Genomic DNA, 27,008 nt, shown 5'->3' on the forward strand with positions numbered 1-27,008 from the left:
CCATAAGAGGAGGACACGGTCTGTTCCCAGCACTATTTGTGGCTCACTGTGGTAGCGATTGATTCTCACCGTGAGCAAGGGGAGACATACCACTTTAGAGCACTCCTGGGGAAGATCCCCTAGCTCTTGTCTGCCCTTGAAAACCATTTGAATGATGGTTTAACCCAGGTACTTCTGCTGTAAAGAAGGACATCCTTCTTCAGCTGGTTATCTAATGAAAGTGACGTACAAGGAACAATATACATTTTGTAGAGGGAAAATACCCATAAATAGCTTGTCTAATAACTTCTGCATATAAACTGATACTACCTTTTATAAACAGGAATAGACAGTGCCTTGATAAGTAGTAAAACATTACATAGCGGACAGGATGTGTTTATAGGCAGAGGACAGGTACTGATAGTGGCTAAGTTGTCACACAATTCAGAAGATACGTTAGCCATACACCCTTACCCATGGATTCCTTGCAATAAGAAGTACACTTTTTGTCAAGTCAGAAGAGTTAATTTTTTCTTTTTTTTTTTTTTTATTTGAGTCGAGTTGACAAGGGTTAATATTTTGTATGTGAGCCAAAACCACTTAAAACCATTTACCCACGTTCATCTAGCTAGCAGTTAGAAAAATGGACTTGAGATTTGGCAGTCAGCTTCCATTTGGGGGGGGGGGTAGGTGACAAATGTGTAATAAAGTGTGAGTTCTGATGATTCTGTGGGATTGGAAGAAACTGGGACCTGAAGCAGAAGGCAGAAGGCGGCCATGAAAGGATCTGGAATTACACAGTGCCAGGGGGAAGGAACAACAGGGTCCAAAACACCTAAATCATGAACAGTAGGTAAGTTTAGGAAAATGAGAACGTGGAGCTAAAAACAGTCGTGGGATCTCAGCCTTCTAAGTTTTTGATCTTTCTAGCACCACCATAATATTCTTTAAAATGCTTACTTAAATTCTTTCACAGCAGTTATCCTTAAAATCATACACAAGTGTGTAATTTTATTAAAATATTTCTTATTTCTGGGGCACCTGGGTGACTCCGTTGGTTAAGTGTCCAACTTCGGCCCAGGTCACGATCTCAGGGTTTGTGGGTTCGAGCCCTGCGTCGGTCTCTGTGCTGACAGCTCGGAGCCTGGAGCCTGTTTCAGATTCTGTGTCTCCCCTCTCTCTTTCTGCCCTTCCCCTGCTCATGCTCTCTCTCTCTCTCTCTCGCTCTCTCTCAAAAATAAATATGTTTTAAAAAGTTTAAAATATTTCTTATTTCCAAACTTCTGGATCCTTTGTTTTCTTCAGTACATAGCATACGTCAGAGTTCTTCTGAAAATAGCTACATCTTGAAGAAGAAAGTGATTTTAGTAATTCCACTTAATCGTAAATGACTCATAACTTTAACACAGCCTTCCATTGGACTTGAGATCTGCTTAGGGGCAAGCTAAACTCTAGAAACATTTTTCACAGATTTAGACTTTGAAACTTGATTGTTATCTCCTAGAAGCTCTGTCTTCTAGGTGGGGGAGGGTCACTGCTACTGTTGAAATTTAGCAATCATGCATATTTTGAGAGTCATTCCTTTTACTGTATCACAGCTAATGCTTCTTTTTGTTTGTATTTTTTGATACCATGTAGACTTTATAGACAAAGTTTAGAAAATCTTTCAAGCCAGCTGTAAGATGTTCTTCAAATGTTATGACATGTTTTGTGATATCTGTCCAGTTTATGCTCTAGAGAATAATCTGCCAAATCCTGAGCTAGGAAATGACTGTCCAAACTCACCTGGACAGGTAATGGGCCGTAGGTCTGACCTGGGCATCCCGTTTCCAAAGATTGGGGGTGGTGGGCATTGAGAGGCTGGGCAGGACTGTAGCACACAGGCCTGGCTTTGCTGAGAAGAGAACAGAGGAAACCAGTGGCATTCTCCAGGGTGAAGATGGTTCTGGAACCAGAAGAGAAGTTCCAAAGTACGTCATCCAAAGGAGACAGACAGAAAGTCAGTAACTGGCTTCTGAGGTTTTGCGGTGTAGTTGGTTTAAGATGCTGAATGGTAAAGTGGAGCGGGAGGACTTTCCCTCAGGCAGTGCTGGACAAGAAGGGTATGGACTCTGGATCTACCCAAGACGGAGTAACAGGGACCGGATTTACTCTCCCACCTGATACAGCTGAAACCCAGACAAAACAGGCTTATGAAGAGCCTGGACATCAGGCAAAGAGGAGAAGTGATTGTTGATGGACAGGAAACAGGTGCGGCGAGGCCTCTGATCGCCCCAGCATTCTGCCCTGTTTCCAGCAACAGTGCAGCAAGGGGTGCCCAGGAAGAGTCTGGCACATGCGGAGTTGAAGAAACAGAGCTGAGAATCTGGGAGACAGAGGCAGCCAGAGTCTATAGGACATAGAACCAGAGAGGGGAGGGCTGTCCTGACAGAATCCCGGAAATCCGCATAGGTTTCCCTTGAATATCCAGCAGAGTACTGATAATGCCTGTGAGGAACTCCCCAAGGCAGGAGGGAAAAAACCGCACAGGACTAGTGAACAGTTCCTGTTGCTTACACAGCGCCTGTTCCCAAAAGCCAGAGTGGAAAAACTTGCAATTCACGGGACATCGGGAAGAGCATTCGGGAAAGTCTTCTCTCAGGAGAAGGGGGTATGATTAGCCCCTGAGTGAGCCCTGCTCTAGACCCAGGGAACAAATCACAAAAGCAAGCACCAAAAGGTCCAGATTGTTTCCAAGGAAATTAACTATCCCAAAACAAAGCGCAAGAATGTTTGTAGGAAGACACAAATATCTAACACCCATTAAGGTAAATCATAATGTGTGGCATCTAATTAAAGATAACTCAGTAAACATTGAGATAACCAATCAATCAAAACCAGTTCAGAACAGATATGGATGTTAGAGTTAGCAGACAGGGACCAGGACATAGTTATTTTAACTATCCTAGAAGTTCAAGATACCAAGTAGAGACATGGAAGATGAAAAACAGGCCCAAACCTGTCTCTTCATTTTTTTCCTTTCACTTTCCACTTCCCTGTTGGATGCAAGTTTTAGATCGTTCCTAGGTGGTTAATTGATAGTAAATTATATTGATTACACTATAGTAATTACAAACCTGCTAAGCCAGTGACCTCTTAATGGCAGGCTATGAATTTATTGGGTTCGTAAATTTGTGATCAAATCTTACATTTTCTTTCAAAATGAAACCGAAGCTTACGATTTGGCGAGGAATTCAACAAATTCTTATTTCGAAGTGTCAGAGAAGAAATCTTGACCGTTGCAGACTTTATACATAGCCACAGGAACAGATGTAGCTAGAATATTTTCACAGGTTATTAGATCCTTGGGTTGACAGTAAATATAGTTTAGGACTGGTTTTTAAGTTCTGCGAGCTTTATTTTGAACAGTGAGTATCTGTTTGCCATCAACATGAGAAACTCATGTTCTGACTTCTTCTTTAAAAAAATACTTCTGTAACTGGTTTGCAGTATGGTTTTCCTGAGCTTTTTCTCCCAGGTGTGTAAATGCAGTTCTGTATATTGGGATTCAATATACAGATGTTTGCTTTAATAGAAACAGTGAAAGCTTGAGTATGTATTTGTGGCTCAGAGTGATCAAGACTAAAAATACAGCCATCTTAAGCAAGGTTAACTGAAATTCAGCCAGACATCATTATGATTATCCTGGGCTTACAAAGAGGTGATCCTTTTTCTGAAGAAGAGATTAGTTATAGCTTGTGCGTTATAATTTACAGGGGCCATAATAACTTTCGGTGTTCTAGAACCAACTTGTTACATTTGGAATAGTTGACATCTTACGTGGCCCGATAGTGTTACGGAGTCTGTCATGTTTCCTCATTGGTTAGTCTTTTCTTCAGAGATGCTTTCGAAAGTATGAAGTCCATTGTCGTTTTAGTCTTCAGGTGAGTGTGGCTACAACGTGGTGGGACCCTTTGCTTTTGTTACTTTTCTGGAATTCTTGGTGGGTTCTAGAGATGGGACAGGCTCAGCAGCCTGTCACTGTGCTCAGTGGCAGGAGACACCAGGGCAAAGCAGCCCCTCTCCCCGGTGCCTGTTTCTCTCACCCTCCCGGGCTGCACTCTCAAGGGTTTACATTGGCCCAGTTTCTCTGTGGCCTCTATTCCCACCTGCGTTCCACCATTCCCAGTCTTTAGTTCTGCCTCAGAAAATTGGCACTGTGATTGTTTCAGAGGACACGGAGTCATTAGCTACTGGAGGGTCCGATCCTGGATTTAGAAGAGGGGCATTTTCCTCCAACATGAGCAACATTTTCCTTTCTCTCTGGAAGTTTCACGTCAGGCTTTGTTCATGACGGTGTTCATCTTCTTACTGATATCAAAGTGCGTTCCTGTCGTAAAATAGCATGTTACTTCTTTGGGGAGGAGAAGAGAGAAGCTGGTACATACCTCTCAAGGATTAACTCAGATGAGAATTTATCCCTTGAAAGCAATATTCTGTACTTTTACATAGATTTAAAAACATAGTGTCCGTTAAAATTATAAACATTGGCCTGACTCAAGGAAAGTTAAAATACTATTTTACCTCATAAGCGAACTTTTAGAAAGAATTATTTATTCGTGTAAATGAATGGACAAGAAGCCTGGCACACTAAAGGTAAAATATTAATAGAGGGGGGTGCCTGGGGGACTCACTTGACCAAGCATCTGACTCTTGATTTCAGCTCAGGTCATGATCTCATGGTTCGTGAGTTCAAGCCCCGCATCAGGCTCCACTCTGACAGTGCAGAGCCTGCTTGGGATTCTCTCTCTCCCTCTCTCTGCTCCTCTCCTGCTTTCTGTCTCTCTCAAATAAACTTTTTAAAAAATGAAAATGTTAATAGAGCAAATTGTATGAAGTTTTATGACTTGAAGACATTAATAGAGACAGAATCCATGATGCACTTTAAATATTTGATCTGTATTTTTTTCTTATTTTTTTAGGTAGCTAAGTCCATTGACAAATAAATCCTTACTTACCTGACTTCTTGAAACTGTCCGTTCTTGACTTCTACAATACTAGCATCGTAAATTTTCTTCTCTACCCTAGATTAGTTTTCAGTTTTTGTTGCTTTAATGCTGTTATTCTCTTGGATTCTATTCTTGGTTATTGCCTCCTCCCATTCTGCATACCCTCCCTAGGTAACACCTACCAGACCCTTGGCTCATCTACCACCCAAGTGGTGACCATTAGGAAATTACTGTCTTAGTTTAGGTCTCTCTTCTTACCTTCAGAATCCATTGCTATCTGGACATCTCTACTTGTATATCTCAACAGATGTCTCCAGAGCAGCCTGCCCCAACTTATATTCCACAGCAAAACTTGACCTTTCCTTGTCTCAATAAGGTATCACCATCTACAGATTTACCCATTCCACAGACATGCGAGTCGTCATAATCTCTTTTTTTTTTGTTCTTTTTAGTTAACATATAGTGCAATATTGATTTCAGGAGCAGAATTCAGTGATTCATCATTTACGTACAGTACCCAGTGTTCATCACAAGTGCCCTCCTTAATCCCCATCAACCATCTAGCCCATCCCTCACCTACCTCCTCAATCGACCCTCAATTTGTTCTCTATCATTAAGAGTCTCTTGTGGTTTTTCTCTCTCCTCTTTCCCTCCCCCTTTCCCATATTTTCATCTGCTTGTTTCTTAAATTCCATATATGAGTGAAATCACATGGTATTTGTTTTTCTCTGACTTATTTCACTTAGCATTGTACATTCTAGCTCCACCTACATTATTGCAAATGGCAAGATTTCATTCTTTTTGATGGCTGACTAATATTCCTGTGTGTGTGTGTGTGTGTGTGTGTGTGTGTGTGTGTGTGTGTGTGTATGCATACCACATCTTCTTCATCCATTCATCAGTCCATGGACTTTGGGCTGTCTCCATAGTTTGGCTATTATTGATAATGCTGCTGTAAACATTGAGATGCATCTATCTCTGAATCTGTATTTTTGTATCCTTTGAGTAAATATTTAATAGTGCAGTTGCTGGGTCGTACGGTAGTTCTATTTAGTTTTTTGAGGAACTTCCATACTGTTTTCCAGAGTGACTGCACCAGCTTTTATTCCAACCAACAGTGCAGAAGGGTTCCCCTTTCTCCGCATCCTTGTCAACACCTGTTGTTTCTTGTGTTGTTAATTTTAGTCAGTCTCACAGGTGTGAGGTGGTATCTCATCATGGTTTTGATTTGTACTTCCCTGATGATGAGTGGTGTTAAGCATATTTTCATGTGTCTGTTAGCCACCTGGACGTCGTCTTTGGAAAAGTGTCTATTCATGTCTTCTGCCCATTTCTTAACTGGGTTGTTTTTTGAGTGTTGAGTTTGATAAATTCTTTATAGATTTCAGATACTGACCCTTCATACAATGTGTCATTTTCAGATGTCTTCTCCCATTCTGTAGGCTGCCTTTTAGTTTTGATAATTGTTTCATTTGCTGTGCAGAAACTTTTTATCTTGATGAAGTCCCAATAGTTCATGTTTGCTTTTGTTTTCCTTGTCTTCAGCGACATGTCTAGTAAGAAGTTGCTCCAGCCAAGGTCAAAGAGGTTGCTGCCTGTGTTCTCCTCTAGGATTTTGATGATTTTTTGTCTGACATTTAGGTCTTTTATCCATTTTGAATTTATTTTTGTGTATGGTATAAGAAAGTGGTCCAGGTTCATTCTTCTGCATGTCACCGTCCAGTTTTCCCAACACCATTTGTTGAAGAGACTGTCTTTTTTCTGTTGGGTGTTCTTTCCTGCCATGTTGAAGATGAGTTGGCCATATAGTTGTGGGTCCATTTCTGGGTTTTCTGTTGTGTTCCATTGATCTATGTGTCTGTTTTTGTGGCAGTACCGTACTACCTTGATCACTATAGCTTTGTAATATAGCTTCAAATCTGGAATCATGATGCCTTCAGTTTTTTATTTTTCAGGATTGCTTTGGCTATTCACATCTTTTGTGGTTCCATGCAAACTTTAAGATTGTTAGTTCCAGTTCTGTGAGACATGCTCGTGGTATTTTGATAAAGCTTACATTGGATGTGTAGATTACTTTGGGTAGTATGGACATTTTAGCAATGTTTGTTCTTCCAGTCCATGAGCATGGAATGCTTTTCCATTTCTTTGTGTCCTCTTCAGATTCTTTCATAAGTGTTCTGTGGTTTTCAGAATATAGCTCTTTTACCTCTTTAGTTAGGTTTATTCCTAGGTATCTTACTGTTTATGGTGCAATTGCAAATGGGATGGATTCCTTGATTTTTTTTTTTCTGCTGCTTCATTAATGGTATGTAGACATGCAACAGGTTTCTGCATGTTGATTTCATATCCCATGACTTTACTGAATTCATGTATTCTAGCAGTTTTTTGGTGGCGTCTTTTTGGGATTTCTACATAGAGTATCATGTCTGCAAATAGGAGAAGTTTGGCTTCTTCCTTGCCAATTTGAATGCCTTTTATTTCTTTTTGTTGTTTGATTGCTGTGACTAAGACATCTGTACTGTGTTATGTAGTAATGGTGAGAGTGGACATCCTTGTCTTGTTTCTGACTCTAGTGGGAAAGGCTCTCAGTTTTCCCCCATTGAGGATGATATTATATGGCCTTTAGTATATGGCCTTTATGATGTTGAGGTATGTTCCAGCTATGCCTATGTTGTTGAAGGTTTTCATCAAGAAAGGATGCTGTATTTTGTCAAATGCTTTGTCTGCATCTATTGAGAGGACCATATGGTTCTTACCCTTTCTTTTATTAATGACAAATCATGTTGATTGATTTGTGAGTATTGAACCAGCCCTGCAGCACAGGAATAAATCCCACTTGATCTTGGTGAATAATTCTTTTAATGTACTGTTGAATACAATTTGCTAATATCTTGAGAACTTTTTCATTTATGTTCATCAGGGATCTTGGCCTGTAATTCTCCCTTACACTGGGGTCTTTGTCTGGTTTTGGAATCAAGGTAATGTTGGCTTTTTAGAATGAGTTTGGAAGTTTTCCTTCCATTTCTGTTTTTTGGAACTGTTTGAGAAGAATAGGTACTCACTCTTCTTTAAACGTCTGGTAGAATTAGCCTGGAAAGCCGTCTGGCCCAGGACGATTGTTGAGAGATTTTTGATTACTGATTCAGTTCTGTTTAAATTTTGTTTTTTCCTGTTGTAGTTTTGGTAGTTTGTGAGTTTCTAGAAATTTGTCCATTTCTTCCAGATTGCCCAATTTGTTGGCATATAATTTTTGATAGTATTCTCTTACAATTGTTTGTATTTCTATGGTGTTAGTTGTGATCTCTTTGATTCCTGATTTTATCTTTTTTTGGGTCCTTTGTCTTTTCTTTTTGATAAGTCTGGCTAGGGGTTTATCAATTTTGTTAATTCTTTCAAAGAATCAGCTCTTTTGTTTCATTGGTCTGTTCTCCTGTGGAGTTTTTTTTTTATTTTTATATTGTTTATTTCTGCTCTAATCTTTATTATTTCCCTTCTTATGCTGGCTTTAGACTGGCTTTAGGTTTTATTTGCTGTTCCTTCTCTAGCTCCTCTAGGTGTAAGGTTTGATTGTGTATTTGGGACCTTTCTTGCTTCTTGAGATAGGCCTGAACTGCAGTGTACTTTCCTCTTAGGACTGCCTTTGCTGCATCCCAAGGGTTTTGAACTATTGTGTTTTCATTTTTATTTGCTTCCATGTTTTTTTTTTTTTAATTTCTTCTTTAGTTCCCTGGTTAACCCATTCATTCTTTAGTAGGATGTTCTTTAACCTCCATGTATTTGAGGGCTTTCCAGATTTTTTCTTCAAGTTTTGACTTCAAGTTTCATAGCATTGTGATCTGAAAATATGCCTGGTACGATCTCAGTCTTTTTGTCCCTGTTGAGGGCTGATTTGTGATGCAGTACGTCATAGTCCCTTTCTCCCTCTCCTGCCGTCTCCGTTCAGTTCCCAGGCCAGCCCAATATTCCTTGACTCTGTTCTTGCCTTTCTGTCTTCACTGGTCCTTTCCAGCCCACATCTGTGCAGCCTCAGTTATAGTGATAGCTTCCTAATTAGTCTGTCTACAGTCATGTCCTTCAGACCATTTTTATTACTGGTATTCCTTTTTCCCCCCCCCTAAAATACAGATATGATTAAGACTTCTCATCATCTTCAAGGTAAAAGCTAAGTTATGGTGGTATGTTAGGTAACAGTAGCATTTACTGGGTACTGGGTACTGTGCTTAAAAACGGTAGTTTGGGGATGCCTGGGTGGCTTAGTAGGTTGAGTGTCTGACTCTTGATTTTGGCTCAGGTCATTTTCTCATGGTTTGTGAGTTCGAGCCCCACATGGGGCTCTGTGCTGTGTGTGGAAACTGCTTAGGATTCTCTCTCTCCCTCTCTCCTCTCCCTCCCCTGCTTGCACTCTCCCTCTCTCTCTCTCAAAAAAAAAAAAAAAACATTAAAAAATTTTTTTTAATGTGAGAACTTTTTTTTTAAATTTTTTATTTATTTTTGAAGGAGAGAGAGGGAGACAGAGTGTGAGCAAGGGAGGGGCAGAGAGAGAGGGAGACACAGAATCCAAAGCAGGCTCCGGGCTCTGAGCTGTCAGCACAGAACCTGACTCAACGAACTGTGAGATCATGACCTGAGAGGAAGTCAGACACTTAACTGATTGAGGCACCCAGGAGCCCCCCCCCCCAATAAACATTTTTTAAAAACCTGTAGTCTAGGGGCACCCGGGTGGCTCAGTCAATTAAATGTTCAGCTCTTGATCTCAGCTCAGGTCTTGATCTCAGAGTTGTGAGTTCAAGACCATGTTGGGCTTTGTGCTGGGTGTGAAGCCTATTTAAAAAGGGAAAAAAAAGCTGTAGTCTAAATTAACTCAGAGAATTCTCATAATGATGATCTGAATATGCGTACTCTTCTTTTTATCAAGGAAAATCAGACTAAGAGAGCTTAATTTCTTTAAGTGTTTATTTTTGAGAGACAGAGTGTGAGCAGGGGAGGGGCAGAGAAAGAGGGAGACACAGAATCCCAAGCAGGCTCCAGGCTCCCGGCTGTCAGCACAGAGCCCGATATGGGGCTCGAACTCACAAACTGTTGAGATCATGACCTGAGCCAAAGTCAGACACTTAACTGATTGAGCCACCCAGGCGCCCCCAGACTAAGAAAGTTGAGATAATTTACCCCGAGCTGCAGAGCCAGAAAGTGGCAAAGCTACACCAGACCAATGTTTCTCTGACTTAGAAGTCTGTTCATACCCTTTATATTACACCGGCGGGGGGGCACCTGGGTGGCTCAGTCAGTTGTGAGTGCCTGATTCTGGTTTGGCTCAGGTCAGGGTCCCAGGGTTGTGCTGTAGCCCCATGTTGGGCTTCACGCTCACCGTGGAGCCTGTTTTAAGATTCTCTTTCTCTTTCTCTCTCTCCCTATTTCTGCCCATCACCTCCTCTCTCCCTCTGCCCCTCTCTCCCACTCACTCTCCCTCTGTCTCTCTCTAAATAAAATGAAAAAAATATACATCAGATATCAGCTCCGCAGAAAGCTATCCACACCGGGACTGGATGCTGTGGAGAATGAAAATAGTCTCGCTTCTCTCCGAGCGTTGACCACCTCAGCTCTCGTGACTGCTAATTTTAAAAATGAGCAAGTGTGGGTTTTCAGTAGTGGTACCACTGGATCGTGAATACATTTGGATGTGGAATGCATGATGTTTTTCTTTAATCCACCTTCTACCCTACCAGCCACAGACTCACCACACCTGTGGGGACATACAGTGTCAGGTGTGTGGCTGGCCGTACAATGCCAGGAAACAGCAGACCACTGCCTCAGCAATAATGAGCGATAGAGTATTCTTTTTTTAGGAAGCTGGGTGGCCATTGTGAATTAAAAAAAAAAAAATCAGTAATACAAAGGTATTGGATTCTTTTTTTTTTTAATGTTTATTTTTGAGAGAGACAGAGCGTGAGTAGGGGAGGGGCAGAGAGGGGGAGACACAGAATCCGAAGCAGGCTCCAAGCTGTCAGCACAGAGCCTGACAAGGGGCTTGAACTCACGAACCGTGAGATCATGACCTGAGCCGAAGCCAGCCGCTTGACTGACTGAGCCACCCAGGCATCCCTCACTTATCTTGTAATTTAAAAAATCAATCCATTAGCTGTCGTGGGTTAGTCACTGAACACTTTTCAGTACATCAGTGAGAATAAAGGTGTTGAACAGACTTTGGAACTCACGAGATGTCTTCTGGGGTGTGTTTACATCCGTGATGATGGCTTTCAAGTTTAGTCTCATCAGTTTCTTAAAAGAAGAATGTGCTTGCATAGAGCTGAGTGGACCCAAATGATATGCCAAACTTCGGGGTGTGTCTCTGAGTTTAATAAACGTGACTCTGGTATCCAGGAGACTTGGTGGTTTACTGCACTGCTTTCTCTTGGGGCTGAAGTATCTCAGGTCGGTCGCAACTTGCACTTACGGAGGCCATGTGCCCTTGACCTGCATTCTGGGTACCACAGACGGCACATGCATAGAGTCCCAGAGAGGCGCGGACTTTCTTCCCCAGTGCTGTCACTTGTCAACCGTGTAGCTTTTCATCCTCAAGCCCGCTCTTCCTCACTATATAATATTCCTTCTCCCTATCTCGTCCTTCTTTATCCTGCTTCCTCCACCCTCCTGTGTCCCCCTCCAAATCAGACAGATTTGAATGGAAAACAGGTCTAGGAAAGTACTTTTCCTGTAAGCTTGGGGGGAATTTAATCTACGCAAAACTTAGTGCTGCCACCAACCAGCCCATTTCCTAGACCTTCATTATGTTGTTGTGGCAGGGAGGCGGGAGGGAGAATTTTTTTCAGTTCTAAATCTTTAATTGCCATTATTCAGGTTCTTTTCAACTTTGGATGCCAATATTGTAGGATCCTGTCATTTTATTACTTTTTAGGCCGTGCTTTCCCAAAGTAGATAAGTACATAAAACTATATTAATAGCGTGATAAATAAGGACTTAGTGCAGTTTTTATGATAAGTTAGCTGCTTTTCAAGAAGTTTCGTTTTATAGGTAAAACGAAATGTTTTATGTTCTGTAATACATCCCCTGGGCAGGATCTGTGTGAGGAGTAAATAACAACAGGGATTTCTAAGATACAGATGGTTTTGAGAAAGTTTACTTCAAGCCAGAAGGCCAACTCTCTTCCTCCCGAGCCTTCCCCCCATCCACCTTCTGCCCTGTCAGCCACAAACCCAGCAAGCCTGTAAGGATGCACATTTTCATAACTGTGGAATGCTGGGACCGGCAGACCTGGCGATAATGAGTGGTAGGTGGTCCTTTTTGTGAGATCTTTCCTGTGAACAATTAGTTACGGTGGTCGATTCCACCCATCAGCCATAACAAAGGGAAACTTCAAGTCTGTTCTAGACAAGTATTGGCTGATCGTTCTTAAAAAAAAAAATTTTCCCCTAAATATTTTCAAATGTGAAGAAAAACGTGAAGAGTTGTACCGCGGTTGGCATTTTGAATGTGATGTCTTGCCATACAGAATCATTGTGTTAGCTTTCTGTCATGGGTTTGTCTGAGGGGAAGCAGTTTAGTATTTAGAGAAAGTATGCTTCCATCTGTGAGATGATCGTGTTCGTGGAGATATTTATCCAGTGGTTCCAATCTATTAAGTTTGCATCTGTGAGTCTGATTTAGTTGATTTCTATACATATACAGATTTAATACATTTTCTGGAACATTCCATAGGTTTATATATTAGTATAATGTTTTTTTTTTTTTTTTTTCTTTTTCATTCTGCCCTTGTAACTCAACCCCTGTAGAGAAAATGATTAAATAGCACTATCACCGTTTGGAAATATTATTAGATTTTGAGTCTGGTGTTACTTGTTAAATGTTTTAGTTTCAGGGTTCGTTATGCTGAATTTTATAAAGCGCTTGCTGAACTGAGTAAATTTTAAGATATGGTAAAATCTAGAAGAGTATTTCAATTCTATTTCTGTGACCTTCTGAAAATACTATTAAATTACAAAAAATAAGAGACTCCAATTTTTGGAAATGAAAGTGACAAACAAGTTATTATCAAATGAGATAGTATATGACCAAATGTTTTTATAAAGAATGAAATTCTCTGTAGTTACAGCAAGGGCTTCCTTGAAGAAGCAGATCTTAGTCATTTCGCAGCCACAGTACTTGATAACCTTGATTTTCTGCATGTCGGTTGGGTCTGACCCTGCCCGTGTGTGGTCAGGGTGGTTGAGCCAGGATCTCTGCACATCAGGAGCTCGGCAGTGTAACTGTGGCATTGATATCTGTACGGAAATAACTGCATCACAAGGCAGCACGTGACGTTTTAGAAAACTGACAGAGTTAAGCCCTATGGGAGCTTGGGTATGAGCCGATCACCAGTTGGGTGTCAGGGATGTCTTTGTGGAAAAGATGAACTTGAAAGCCGTTTTACACCGATCATTGTTCCATTTCTAGTAGAGTTTGGAGTGTGACCGGGTGTTAAAACGCCTGTTTAACCTCTTCATTTGGTTGACGGGGAGTGTTATGTAATGGATAGGAGTAACATGTCTGCCATGTTCTCAGTAAATGTTGGCCATTGTCACCGTAGGTACACTCCTTCGAAACGCAGTCCGGTCCCCGTGCCTTCAGAAAGCCTTTGCTGCAGACCAACGTGTCTGAGTTGCCCCCTCCTCTTTATTCCTGTAGAAACTTGGCATTACCAGAGTGATAAGCTGTAGGATCGATTTCTGTTGTTGCATTATTACTTCTCTGTCTCCTTTGAGGTTATGGAGCATGCATATTCCAAACTTCACATTATTTCTAGTGTCTAAGGCTCGATAAATATTTTGCTGAATGAGTGACTGAACACAACAAAGATTACATTCCATATAAGAAAAGGGATACAAGGTTGATAACAGTGACCATGGAGAGAAATGGGTGGATTCAGGATATGTTTTGGGATACAAGTGACAAGGTGTCATGATGGATTGGACGTGAAGAATGAAGGAATGGATAAACCAAACTTGAGGAATATGGTATGCCATTAATGGACATGCAGGAGGAGACTGGCGGAAGAATAGGCTGTTGTGTAAATGCTGTCTGAGAAGCCTGGTCTACTTGAGTAGAGGTGTTTAACCGCAGTTGCATATGAGAGAGAACACGTCTGTAAATCAAGAAGTCAGCATACAGATGGTATTTAAGGCTGCGAAGCTGGATGAAATTACCTTGTTAGGGAATGTAAGTGAAAGAGAAAGGGAGCCCCCAACCAGTCTTGCAGTGAGAGTGTAGTGGTCTGGAAGGGGGGGGGGGTGGTGGCTAGCAGAAGAATCCAAGGAAGAGAGAAAAACTAGAGGAAACTTTCTCGAGGGATTGCCAGTTAGGTTGAATGCTGCTGAGGGATTCAGATGGAAAGTTAGAAGTGATCTCTGCCTGTGACTGTGCAGTGGTGGCGTCTGGAGGCCAAGTTGGAATCTGTTCAAGACTGGGAATCAAGGAAGTACAAATCTGGAAGAGCTAGAGTTTTGAGTAGCCTACTCAGCAGGTGGGAGTCCTGTCTTTCAGCATCGCCAGATTATTTTATCGGATTCCAAACTGAACTCATGCGCTGCCCTCCAAAGTCTGTTCCCCTTCCTGAGTGTTCTGCTCTTAATGAATTCGCCTGCCTTCCAGGGGTCCAGACTGGAACCTGCTGGATGAATGTACTCCTCTCCTCCCTCTGTGGATCCCTGTGGGATCAGTTGCCCAGACTGTTGAGTCTTCTCCGTGGCGTTTTCAAACGGACCTCCTCCTGTTCGTCGCCTTTGCCACTGATGTTGCTCTTCCCAGGCACTAATTAGCTCTTCTTCAAACTCCTCTGATAGTTTCCTGAGCGCTGCCTGCTTTTGTTCTTCCCCTTGTCACTGGATCTATCCATCACAGCTAGAATGTTCTTCCTAAAGCACAGCTTTGCTCATGCTATCCTGCTAAAAATAAAACCAGATCCGTTTAGCCTGGCACTCGGAACCCTCTTCCTTTTTAACCTTCTCTCCCACTCTTTCTGTTCGCTCAGCCTGCCGTCCTCCAGTGTTTGCTCTTGCCTGAATACAGACCCTGCCTCATGTGGCCTCCATGTCTTCAGTTTCACTGTCGCGTCTGCTCGGCCCGGCATGCCTTGCCCTCTCTTCTCTTATGTCTGTTATTTCCAGATGCTTATTACTGCCGATAAATGTGGACTCTGCCCTAAAAACTAGGAGATTTCAAGGTTTTCAAAGCCACTGCTTTGTCAGTTCTTTAAAAGTTCCAGAACACTGGGCCCCTGGGTAGTTCAGTCGGTTAAGCATCTGACTTAGGCTCGGGTCATGATCTCACGGGTCACGAGTTCGAACCCCGCATCGGGCTCTGTGCTCACAGTGCAGAGCCTGCTTAGGATCCTCTGTCTCCCTCTCTCTCTCTGCCCCTCCCTTGCTCGTGCTGTCTCTGTCTCTCAGATGAATAAACATTTTCTAAAAATTTTGTTTTTAATTTTTTTTAATGTTTATTTATTTTTGAGACAGAGGGAGAGAGAGCACAAGTGGGGGAGGGGCAGAAAGAGAGGGAGACACAGAATCTGAAACAGGCTCCAGGCTCTGAGCTGTCAGCACAGAGCCCAACGTGGGGCTCGAACCCACGAACCGTGAGATCATGACCTGAGCCGAAGTCAGACGCTTAACCGACTGAGCACCCAGGCGCCGCTCATTTTTAACCAATTTTTAACGAAAGTTCCATTAACACTGATCTTTCCTTTAAACCACACCTATCCTTCCCTTCACTACCTCGGCCAGTCTTCTTTTTTTAGGAAATGGGCACAGGAATGATTTAACGTCTGGAAGGAAGTTTCTTGGAGATTTAACAAACAGTTGTGGGTCATGATAGTCCATAAATAGGGGATGCGTATGCAGCGCGTGCTGCTAGGCTTCTCCCCTTTTCTCTTGACTTTTCTCTTGACGTGAGGAGGCGGCCCAAAGCTGGGGAGGTGAGCATGGGCCTCCTCATGAAGGGCCGCGTCCCTCTATCGGGCGGCCACCCATCGATGAAACAGACGAGGGATTATGTGTCTTGTAGCTGTTGCCGTTTGGGGATGTGGGGGTGGGGGAGAGAAAGTCTCTGAAATTACTACTCTTGAGTTCTGGCTTTTGAAAACAGAAGGTACCTTATAGGAATTTTGCTCACTGTTACATATTCTAAAAGGTGGAAAGCCAGTGCACTCTGAAGCCTATAGTCAAAGAAAGACCTACTCGTTAGAATACGGAGCTGAGGGCTCTTTCACCTTTTCCACCCATCAGCGGGCTTAGAGAATCGCTCCTGTGAGGGCATCGGTGGGGAGTAAATTGAAGGTGTCTTTGCAAGATGTTCTCTTACATCTTGCCTTTTGGTGACGTATTTTCAGCTTCTTCCCATCATCAGAGGATAAAGTAAGCCTTAGGCATGTTTAACTTGACCTAAATAATCTTTCCAGAATGAAGTGGGACTGTGGGCTGAAGGAAAACAATTGCACTTTTTTTTTTTTTTTTTTTTTTTTTTTTTTAAGATGGGATTGAAAATAACCCTCTTTGTCTTAATGAACTGTGGCACTGGAGCGTTGTTACAAGGAGTCAGTGTGTTTTCAGAAAAGAGGAGGGAGGTGACCATCTGACTTCAGAGCCTTCCCTTGGCTGTGACAAGTGTATTCTGTGTTTGGTCTTCCGGCAGGCAGCTTGCCCGTCCCCTCCACCAGCTGTTAATTGTAGTCAACTATTTTAGAACATGAGGGGTATTGTAATTAGTAGTGTGGAGAGTGGATGTGAGAATTCAGAATATCCCTAGGTTTTAGTAAAGCCCAGAGTGCAAATAAAGATGAATGTCTCATATTTTGAGGGGGATAACAAGCTTTTACTAAATAAATTTACCTCCCCCAAATTACTTTTTATTATTATTAATCATGATGAAAAATATAGTTATGAAATTATGAAGGAAAACCTAAAAAAAACTTGCTATGTCAAAAATGTTTTGTTTTATGATTGTTTATCTGTTTTCTGCTGTTGTGCATCTCCCCAGGAAACTTGGTATTTCAGGATCCTTAATTGACACTGACAGAAATACAAACCAGACAGTTTCCTGGAGGCTTGGCCCTTTTGTGTCAGGATGAGCTATGGACCGCAGTCCTTTGATATGTGCTTTTCTCTTTCACTTAAAAGGGGAAATAACCTATTCTGGATGACTTTTAACTAACGGATCTTAAAAATCTATTATTTAATATTGATCAGTGGAGGGAAAATTGTTAAGTGCTTTTATAAACTGACTCATATATAGGAGATGGTTCATAGCTGGCATAAAAATACCTTTTTTTTTTATATACGTGTTTCAGTGTTTTAATTCTTTAAATTCTGGCAGGATTTTGTTTTAAGCCATTAATAAGGTAATAGCAGAAAAACTGAAAATAGTAGCTTTAGACTAATTGTATTGATAATTTCAGTAAAGTATATGTGAACATCCGGAAATACCACTCTGGGCTTTTATTTATTTAGTTAGTTAGTTAATTTGTTTATTTGATTTACCTTTTTAAGTAGGCTCCATGCCTGTTGTGGAGCCCAACATGGGACTTGAAGTCACGACCCTGAGATCATGGCCTGGCTGAGATCAACAGTTGGATGCTTAACCAACTAAGCCCCCCAGGTGCCCCTCTGCGCCTTTGAAGTGTATACATTTTTATAATCTAAGAGCAGTTTCCATTGGGAATAGATGACTTTAAAACCACAAATACATTTTCTTACCAGACAGAAAAGCCAGACTCTTAAATACAGAAAAGAACAAACTGGTGGTTTGTTGCCAGAGGGGAGTTGGGTAGAGAGATGGGTGCAATAAATAAAGGGGATGAAGAGAGACAAATTTCCAGTTACAATCTTTTTTTGATGTTTGTTAATTTTTGAGAGAGCGAGCGAGCGCGAGCTGAGGAGGGGCAGAGAGAGAGAGGGAGACACAGGCTCCAGGCTCTGAGCTGTCAGCACAGAGCCCGATGTGGGGCTCGAATTCATGAACCACGAGATCATGACCTGAGCCGAAGTTGCCACGCTCAAGCCACCCAGGCACCCCCAGATTTCCAGTTATAGAATAAATAAGTCACAGACATGGAAAGTACAGCATAGGGAATATAGTCAATAATATTGTAATACTGTTGTTTGGGGACAGATGGTGATGGCATTTATTGTGGTGAGCCTTGAGTGATGTGTAGGATTGTGGAATCATTATGTTGCACACCTGAAACTAATATAATGCTGTATGTTAATTATACTTCAAATAAATAAAATTCACATTTTCTTCTTTTTTTCTACAGGAAGGAACTTGAAACCTTCAAAGGTAATTTTGTGTTTAATTCTCCCCTTTAAAGTAAATGAGAGTTAATTGATGTCAGATGTTCTCTCTTGATGATGAACTCATTCCTTTTTCTCTAAATCAGACAGTTTACATTAAAAAAAGTTTGCTCAGTACTGTTTTTGTAAGTTTTATTCAATCACAAGTTGTTCTGATACCCTCTTTGAGCTATAATACATATACTCAGAGTTTTGCTAATGACCATTGTAAGTAATATGTCAGGATGGCATGGTCCTAACTTTGAGGTTGTTGCGAATCGCGGTTGAAGAAGATTCTGGTCTCCCTTGTGCAAAGTGTGGGCCACGTGGAGAGGGCATGGTGGTAAAGAGAGAGATGTGCTTCTGCAGTTGATCTAATAGTCGCTTGAACCCCCAAGAGGCTTTGGGTGCTGGGTCCTGCTCTGCCACTGTCTTGTAGCTTTGGGTAAATCTCTTACCTTTTTCGGGTTCAGTTTCTCTGTCTGTAAAATTAGAAGCTCCGCTGAACGGTTTCCTGAGATTCCAAAAGCACCCAGCTTTTCATTTTAGGGAACTGGCGAAGCCGAGGCCCTGAGAAAATGACCTGTGGTCACGTTGACCCTTACTGGTCATGGGACGACAATAGTCACAAATGAAGCAAACCACAAACTTTCCAGCAGCTCACAGCCCTTCCAATGTGCTATTTTTTCACTTACTGATTAGCAATTAAGTAGAGAAGTCACTATTCTCAGAGAGACTCTCTTCAGTAAGTAGGAAGGCTTTGAATTATTGCCCTTTATATTACACATTAAACGAGTTTTATGTTTATTATATTTCACCTATAAGCCAGTATTGACCAAGATTTACTGAATGACTGAAGATTTTGCAGTGTTATCACTTACCGCTGAATTGTTTATGTGTATGGTCTGTTTGGATACTTTGGGAAAATAACTAATCTTCAGGATAAAAGGTATAAAGGCTATTCCTGCTGTGACTCTAATTGAACAGACTTGTTTTGGCTGGATTTCTGTTTGACTCTAGTTACAGTAAATGATTGAGTTCGTGGCCGGTGTGTTGAGGGTAATGTTAAATGATGATGTGATATAATGTGTTTATCATGGTTTTCATTATTCCTAATCAATTTGTGCACCAGGACTCATGTATATTATTTTATATCAGTGTTTAAAATAAGATTTGAAATCCTCCTAAAGTGTTCTTTTCCCTCTCATTTAGTTGACTAGCATCTTATATAACATTAGGAGAAGAAAAAAAACAATCAAGTTAATAGTGAAAGACAGGCAAGAACACAGATGATGCGAAAATGTCAACTTCAGTTCTGTCTCAGTACTGAGGCCTTTTTTTCCTTTCTTTCTTTTTTTCCTTTTTTTTTTTTTTTTTTTGTATGACAACGTTCACAGTGAGAGACCAGACATTTTCAAAAGGTTCAATAGTGTTACATATTACCCAAGACAATAATTCAGTTTATGCCACAGTATCTTACTTACACACACACACACACACACACACACACACACACACCTAAAGATGATACATTTAACAGCACATCTCACCCACCCATAGGCCAATTAAAGCTCTCACATTTGAACAAACTCTAAATTGATTATTGCATCATATCTAAATTTTTTAGTACCAATATTCATTAAAAGTTCTTTCCTATGGAGTGGTTTGCTAATATTTCAAAAGCATGAGGAGCATATAATAAGAAAAAAGAAATGGAACTGCTCTTCAAAGACATTAATGGAAGAAAAAGAAAGAAAAGCATACAAACAAATTGTAACAATTTATTTTTCAGACGTTGTCTTTCTTTTTCCTTTATAGGTTACAGGAAAGCAAAATATGTTACTTCCTCTAATGGTCTTATTTAACTCCTGTACTTGTATTTGGAAGCTTTTTTGTAAATAGGTGAGAAGCTCACTTTGGGGAACAAAAACAAAATTAGTAGCCCCCCAAAGTTGGTGGTATAGATCAATGTCATGCAAGTTCTGGATTCTTCTTTCTGTACTCCGTGGATGTTAGTGAGATGAGTGCCCCTCTCACAGGTACCACATGTAGCACATTTCTACGATATTAGAAACTGGTAACTTATTAATTTTTTTTTTTTAATATTGGCAACAGGAAGGTTTTCTGTGTTCCCTGAAGATTACGTTTTTATTTTTTATTTTTTAATTTTTAAAAAAATTTTTTTTTTTTTTTACGTTTTATTTATTTTTGAGAGAGAGAGAGAGAGACAGAGCACAAGTGGGGGAAGGGCCGAGAGAGAGGGAGACACAGAATCTGAAGCAGGCTCCAGGCTCTGAGCTGTCAGCACAGAGCCCGATGCGGGGCTTGAACCCACGAACCGTGAGATCATGACCTGAGCCGAAGTCGGTTGCTTAACTGACTGAGCCACCCAGGCGCCCCAGATTACATTTTTAAAAAACCTTTTGATGATAGTCACTTGAATATTAAACAATCAAAAAAGGAGGGTAGGATCTCAGAAATCTTAATTTTTAATTTTCACTGGGGAAGGCATTCCATTATCATAAGTATGTGTAGAATAAATAAGTTTTTCACAGTCCTTAAGGACGTACAAAATTTGCCATGAATAGACATGCCTCTTTGTTAGGATTATTTATAATTTTTACATTTTAATTTTTAAAATAGTTTATTGTTCCATGTATAAATCTACAAATCTCTCTTAAGATTTTTAAAGGATTATGTCTAGAAATATTGTGCCGCTTGCCTCCGTAATTCCTGACTTAACGTGGCTTTGCTAGGCGGGCTCGTTCTTCTGCCTTTGCTTGGGTGCCTCACCAGATTAACCATCGTTCTCCATGAAATATACCGACCGATACCCACAGCATGCTCAATCCTCATGGCTGGTAGGCTACTCACCAGTCCACCCAAATGTTTTTATTTCCGCTAGTTGCATTGAATGCTTACCCAGAGTGAGTTGTTTGCTCTTGAACTCATTTATACTTGTACTTGTTTTATAATCTGTAGTTTAATTAAATATCAGAAAAAAAAAAAAAACGATGAAACCTCAGTGTTAAGGAGAACTGTTGGTAAGAAAACAAAGTTGAGGGGCGCCTGGGTGGCGCAGTCGGTTAAGCGTCCGACTTCAGCCAGGTCACGATCTCGCGGTCCGTGAGTTCGAGCCCCGCGTCAGGCTCTGGGCTGATGGCTCGGAGCCTGGAGCCTGTTTCCGATTCTGTGTCTCCCTCTCTCTCTGCTCCTCCCCCGTTCATGCTCTGTCTCTCTCTGTCCCAAAAATAAATAAATGTTGAAAAAAAAAATTTTTAAAAAAAAAAAAGAAAACAAAGTTGACAGCTTTGGAAGACTTAGTATATGTAAATAGATTTTTTTTTTTAATTGCTACAAAAGGTAAAATTCAAGACAGAAAAGAATTGGGGAACAATAATAAAAATCCTGAGAGGTTCTGTACACAGATTGTTTCACACATCTTAAATTCCTGCTGTGCTTTTAAAAATAGACTGGAAATTTTATTCATTGTAGTATGGATGGCTTATGTAAGAATTTTCAATCAGTGGACCTATCTGTGCTCAAAGAATTCATGAATAGATGTATGGCTGCATTTTTTTTTACTATGGTTATATTTTATATTACAGTGTATATGTGTTTTTAATGGATTCCTGTATTATCTGCTTTTTAAAAAACAATGACCAACATGGGATCCAGTTGTATCATGTAAGAGGATGTCCATTGTAATCTTCTTAATATAAAATCATCCAGCCTTGTCAGAAATGTGACTGACAGTGTGAAAACATGCCAGGACTTAGGAGTTACCACTATCACGGTGAGTGGATCATCATGAGAACATGTGGGGGAGAGCAGCTAAGGCCAGCCTGATACAGTGATCACAGTTATGGCTTAGCTCTGGAAAGCAAAGCCATGAAAGAGGTAGGGCTGGAGTGGGCAAAGATACGAGAGGAAGACTGAGACAATTTAGTGATAAGGAAGGACATAGAGGGGAAAGTTTAAAGAAGTGGTTATCAGTGATTTAAGTACTACAAGGAAGTTGAGCAGAATGGGGAAATCCCATTGGATTTGACAGTGAACAGATTGTCAAATTGGTAATTGGTGACCCGAAAGAGCTATTTGTAAGGGGGGGGAATCCAGATTGTAAATCAGTAGTGTACGAGAAGTTAGGATATAAAGGTGATGCGAACTCAGCATTCTTCCTTGAATGAAAGGAAAGAAATAAAAAAGTAATGTGAGACAGAATCAGGTCAGGGTCAGGGGAGAAGGTGAAATTGAGATGTTAAGGAGTTGAGTAAGATCCTAGAGAAGATGGAAAGCAGTGACATCCAGATGAATTACCCTTGGGAAGGATCCAGGGATATCTCTTTCCCTGAAACCTTACAGAAGGAGAGATGCCTGGTAATATGGGGGAAAAGTTGACACGGAGAGAGGAAACAATTTTTTGGAGAATCCATTTAGGGTAAGATGTCTGAATTTTGTAGGACTAGGCCCAGAAGTAGCAATAAAAACTGAAACAAATACGCTTTAGTGAACACAGGGTTGGGAATTGGGAGGGCGCATATGGTGAATCAGCAGTGCTTGATAATCTTGGAAACTAATGAGAGCAGGGTTAAAACGACTGGCTGTGGAATTCAGGCTGGAAGGGAGAGGCCTGGCTAGACCAGTTAAATAAACCGGATCTGAGGCACAGGGGATGGTGTGCACCATAAAGACGGAGAACAACAGATCAGTGGTTGAGGTGGATCTTGTGGTCAAAGAAGGAATTTCAGTTTGAGATCCTAGCGGTGGAGCAGGTTCCCAGTGATGATGGCTAATTTGAGTAAAACTAGAAGTCGCAAAATTGTAGAGGTTACCTGAATCAGAGAGTTCGGAGACCTTTGCGAGTCTCACGTGTTTGGGTGACTCTTCTGGCTTGCAGCCCTCAGCACGTTATAAATCTGGATTATGACAGATAGTAAACTTGGGGAGAGTTTGTTGATTCCATTCAAGAGTTAGCTTAACAGGAGCTCCTGGGGGGCTCAGTCAGTTAAGCGTCCGATTCTTAGTTTCAGCTCAGGTCACGATCTCACAGTTCCTGAGTTCGAGCCCCACACCGGGCTCCGTGCTGACAATGCGGAGCCTGTTTGTGATTCTCTCTCTCCCTCTCTCTCTGCCCCTCCTGTGCACGTGTGCTCTCTCTCTCTCTCTCTCTCTCTCTCTCAAAATAAATAAACTTAAAAAAGAGTTAGCTTAACATGTGAGGCACAACTGTTCAGCTGCTGTTTGGCAGTATTTAAGTGGGGGAGACTCTGTTTGAATCCTGTCATTGTCCTCTGTCCTCAAGGAGCTAAGCCCTGTGGCAACCCTTGCAGGATAGAGAGGCAAATACGTATGTTTAATACAATGCAAAGAATATTATAATAGAAATACGCACACTAAGGCAGGAGTAATGGACTATTTAGAGAGAGGCAGCCGCACTTGAGCTGGATCTGAGTGAAGAGTACTTACCAGGTCGAAAAGGGTAATAAGGACATTGCAGAAAGAGGAAAGAACAGTTGCAGAGATGTGGAGATGTTTATTTCAAGAACACAAGTGAAGATTTAACTTCTTGTTCAATGAGGGAACTACGAATAATTTGTTAGCAGCTAAAGCATATGGTGTGTGGGGCTGAAGTAGTGAGGGACAGAGTGGGGATGTAGGCAGGGAACAAACGATACACAGCCTTAAATGTCATACAAAGGAGGTTAGGCTTTTTCCTCTGGGCTGGGGGTCTCCGAGGAGGGATGCGACTGTGCAAAAAGAATGGGAGTGCAGAAGAGAGCTGGAACTTCCCCTTGTTTCTGTTTTACGTCGTCCTTTTAAATTTCCATTTTGGTGTAGGTTATAGAATACACTGGTACAGGAACTCATATCGGTCTTATATAAATGTATGCGTTTGGGGTCCACGTAAAGGTTCTTAACTCATGGTGGGGGTACATGGGCTTAGAGGAGGGAGGGTGCTGCTGTAGCTGGTAGACACAGGGTGGGCCTGGGGGGACCCAAAGGGTTTGCATTAGGCTGCTAGAATCAGATCTGCATGTTAGAGCAAGCGTTCTGGTATCACATGAAAGATGGGTTGGAAAGAGCAAGTCTCCAGAAGAGATTCACTGGGAAACTTAAAAGATTTGAATTTGAGGCAGTGGTAGATTGGAGAGAGAGACACAGGAACAAAAAAACTGGGTGGGTGGAATAAAAAGACTTCTCTGTGTAGGGTTCCTCTTAGACTTCTGGCTAGGGCATTTGCACAGGTTATGTGTTTTCCTTCAAGAAATATAATACGGGTCAAAGCAGGTTTGGGAGGGAATGGTAGTGAATTTGGCTGATTTGGGTGGAGGAGAGGGATGTGAATGTATCAGTTTTGCAGGCAAGTTCCCAATAACCCCATAAAACTTTTTGGTATCCAGTGGATTGAGAAATGATTTTTAAGAACAATCTTACTGAGGTTCGATTTGTATACTACAAAATTCATCCATCTTTAAATGTACAATTCAGTGATTTTTTTTTTTAATGTTTATTTTTGAGACAGAGAGAGACAACACATGAGTAGGGGAGGAGGAGAGAGAGAGGGAGACACAGAACCCGAACCAGGCTCCAGGCTCCGAGCTGTCAGCACAGAGCCCAACGTGGGGCTCAAACCTATGAACTGTGAGATCTTGACCTGAGCTGAAGTCGGACACTTAACCGACTGAGCCACCCAGGCACCCCTTGTGAATTTCTTTAAAAAAGGAAGAATGCTGTGATCTGGATAGGGATTGTGTTGAGTATATAGATCAACTTGGCAAGAATTGCTGTTTTAATTTTGAGTCTTCCAATGCATGAACAAGGACTGTGTCTCCGTTTATTTAGATCTTTGATTTTTCTCAGCAGTGTTTTTTTTTTTCCCATAGAAGTCTAGGACTTTTGTTAAATTTATCCCTAAATATTTTATTCTTGTTGAGTGAATTCTGTCTTGATCATATTAAATTGGAGGGGTCTGTGAGACATTGCAGGTAGAGGTGTCCAGTGAGTCATTGGGCCTCGAGAGAGAAAAATCTGAGCTATATTTGGGAGCATATAGGGGAGTTTGGCTGAAGTTGCCCACAGAGAGCCGGCAGAACCCAAAAGAAGATGACCAGGGATAGAAATCTAGGAAGCACTAACATTCACCAGATAAGCACAAGAAGGGAACGTATAATTGACCCGTGGACAACATGGGGGATAGGGGCATCGACCGCCTGCGTGATTGAAAACCTGTGTATAACTTTTGACTCCCCCTGGAAGCCTAACAGACTTCTGTTGATCAGAAGCCTTACCCATAATATAAATAGTTGCATGTTATATATATTATATAATGAATTCTTGAAGTAAGTGAGAGAAAAGAAAATGTTATTAAGAAAATCATGAGGAAGAGTAAGCACATTTATGCTACTGTACTGGATTTATGTAAAAATAATCACCCGTAAGTAGATCCATTCCATTCAAACCCACGTTGTTCAAGGGTCAGCTCTACTGCTTATAATGGAGGCTGAGGGCAGTCGGCCACAGAGATGAGGGAAGACTGTGGTATTCCTAAACAGAACGTTCAAGGAAATGCCAAGAAGCAGTGTCATACTATTGTAGAGAAAGTAAAGAAAAGAGTCATTTAATCGGGCAACGGGAGGCTGATTGGTGAGGTAACTGGGAACGGTGTCAGCAGCATGGGTGTTCGTGCGCGACGGGGGCAGTGGAAACTGAGCGGTGGAGGATTGAAGGGTGAGGGGAATGTTCTGTCTTGTTCACCCCTGTGAGCTGGGCGCTTGGCACATTGGAGGTTATTAGATAGTCGAACAAACGAAAAGTAGCTAGAATGCTTTCAAAAGCTACGGCTCCGGGGAGGAAAGAAGAGAGGTTAGAGGACAGGGTTGGGTTCAAAGGAGGACTTGTTGTTGTTTGTTTTTTAAATTTGTGAGAAACTTGAGTCTGTCTGTATGAAAGGGGAGGAGAGGCTGAGGCTGAAGGGGGGACGGGGCGGGGGGGGGGGGGGGGGCCGGTGGCTGGCAAAGCTGGACTCAGAGCCGACCAGAGGGAGTGGGTTAGAGCATCCTCTTCTGAAACAGGCAGACATTGTTGACAAGTGTCTGTAACTGTTGGAATCGTCATGGTTTAAGATACTTATTAAGAACCTATAGCACATTCTAAGCCAGTGGTGAGTGTCGCTGAATTTGAAGAAACCTTTAGGCTGAATTCATGTTAAAAGTGAAGCGGGGGATGGCTAAAGATACCTTACGTGTTGTGACACAAACTCTATTCTTAATCTTTAGTGTATTCCTTTCACATAGCAAGGTTTCTTTTCCCTTTTGGTATGTCACTAACACATCTCTGTGTCTGAATGACGAATTCACCTGAGTTTAGTGTCTTTTCAGCCCCCACCCCCCTTTTGTGAGCGGCATTTGGTATGGCCCCAGATCTGTGCATACGTCTTTGCACACCAGAGCCCCGAGAGCCTGCATGTGGCTTTTATAGAGGCAGTAGATTCCGATATGTGTCTGCCTGAGCCATCGGCAGAAAACTAACAGGCTTAATACAGCCTCTTTGGAAAAACCTGCTTCTGGCTTCAGCCTCACTTCCTTTGTTCCGCATCTCAGAGGATGCACATCAGGGGAGCTGCGTGCTAACGGGAGGTTTCACTTGACCGGCACTGAGCTCCTGTTTACCTGGTCACTTTCCACATCCATGTCATCTCCAGGACTCACCGAGAATAGTCAGA

The 27,008-nt window shown here is 41.6% G+C and overlaps 1 protein-coding gene across 3 annotated transcripts in view; it reads left to right on the forward strand.

Moving 5' to 3' along the window:
* Positions 1-27,008, forward strand: part of DTNBP1 (dystrobrevin binding protein 1) — a 136,270-nt gene that overhangs the window by 55,055 nt on the left and 54,207 nt on the right. For all 3 annotated transcript variants that reach the window (XM_040460520.1, XM_040460519.1, XM_040460518.1), the window contains one exon: positions 18,268-18,290. In XM_040460520.1, the coding sequence (XP_040316454.1) occupies positions 18,268-18,290 (23 nt within the window). The remainder of the gene's footprint in view (positions 1-18,267; positions 18,291-27,008) is intronic.

Source organism: Herpailurus yagouaroundi, unplaced genomic scaffold (assembly GCF_014898765.1).
Source record: "Herpailurus yagouaroundi ecotype Mexico unplaced genomic scaffold, PumYag 250, whole genome shotgun sequence".
Taxonomy (NCBI): Eukaryota; Metazoa; Chordata; class Mammalia; order Carnivora; family Felidae; genus Herpailurus; species Herpailurus yagouaroundi.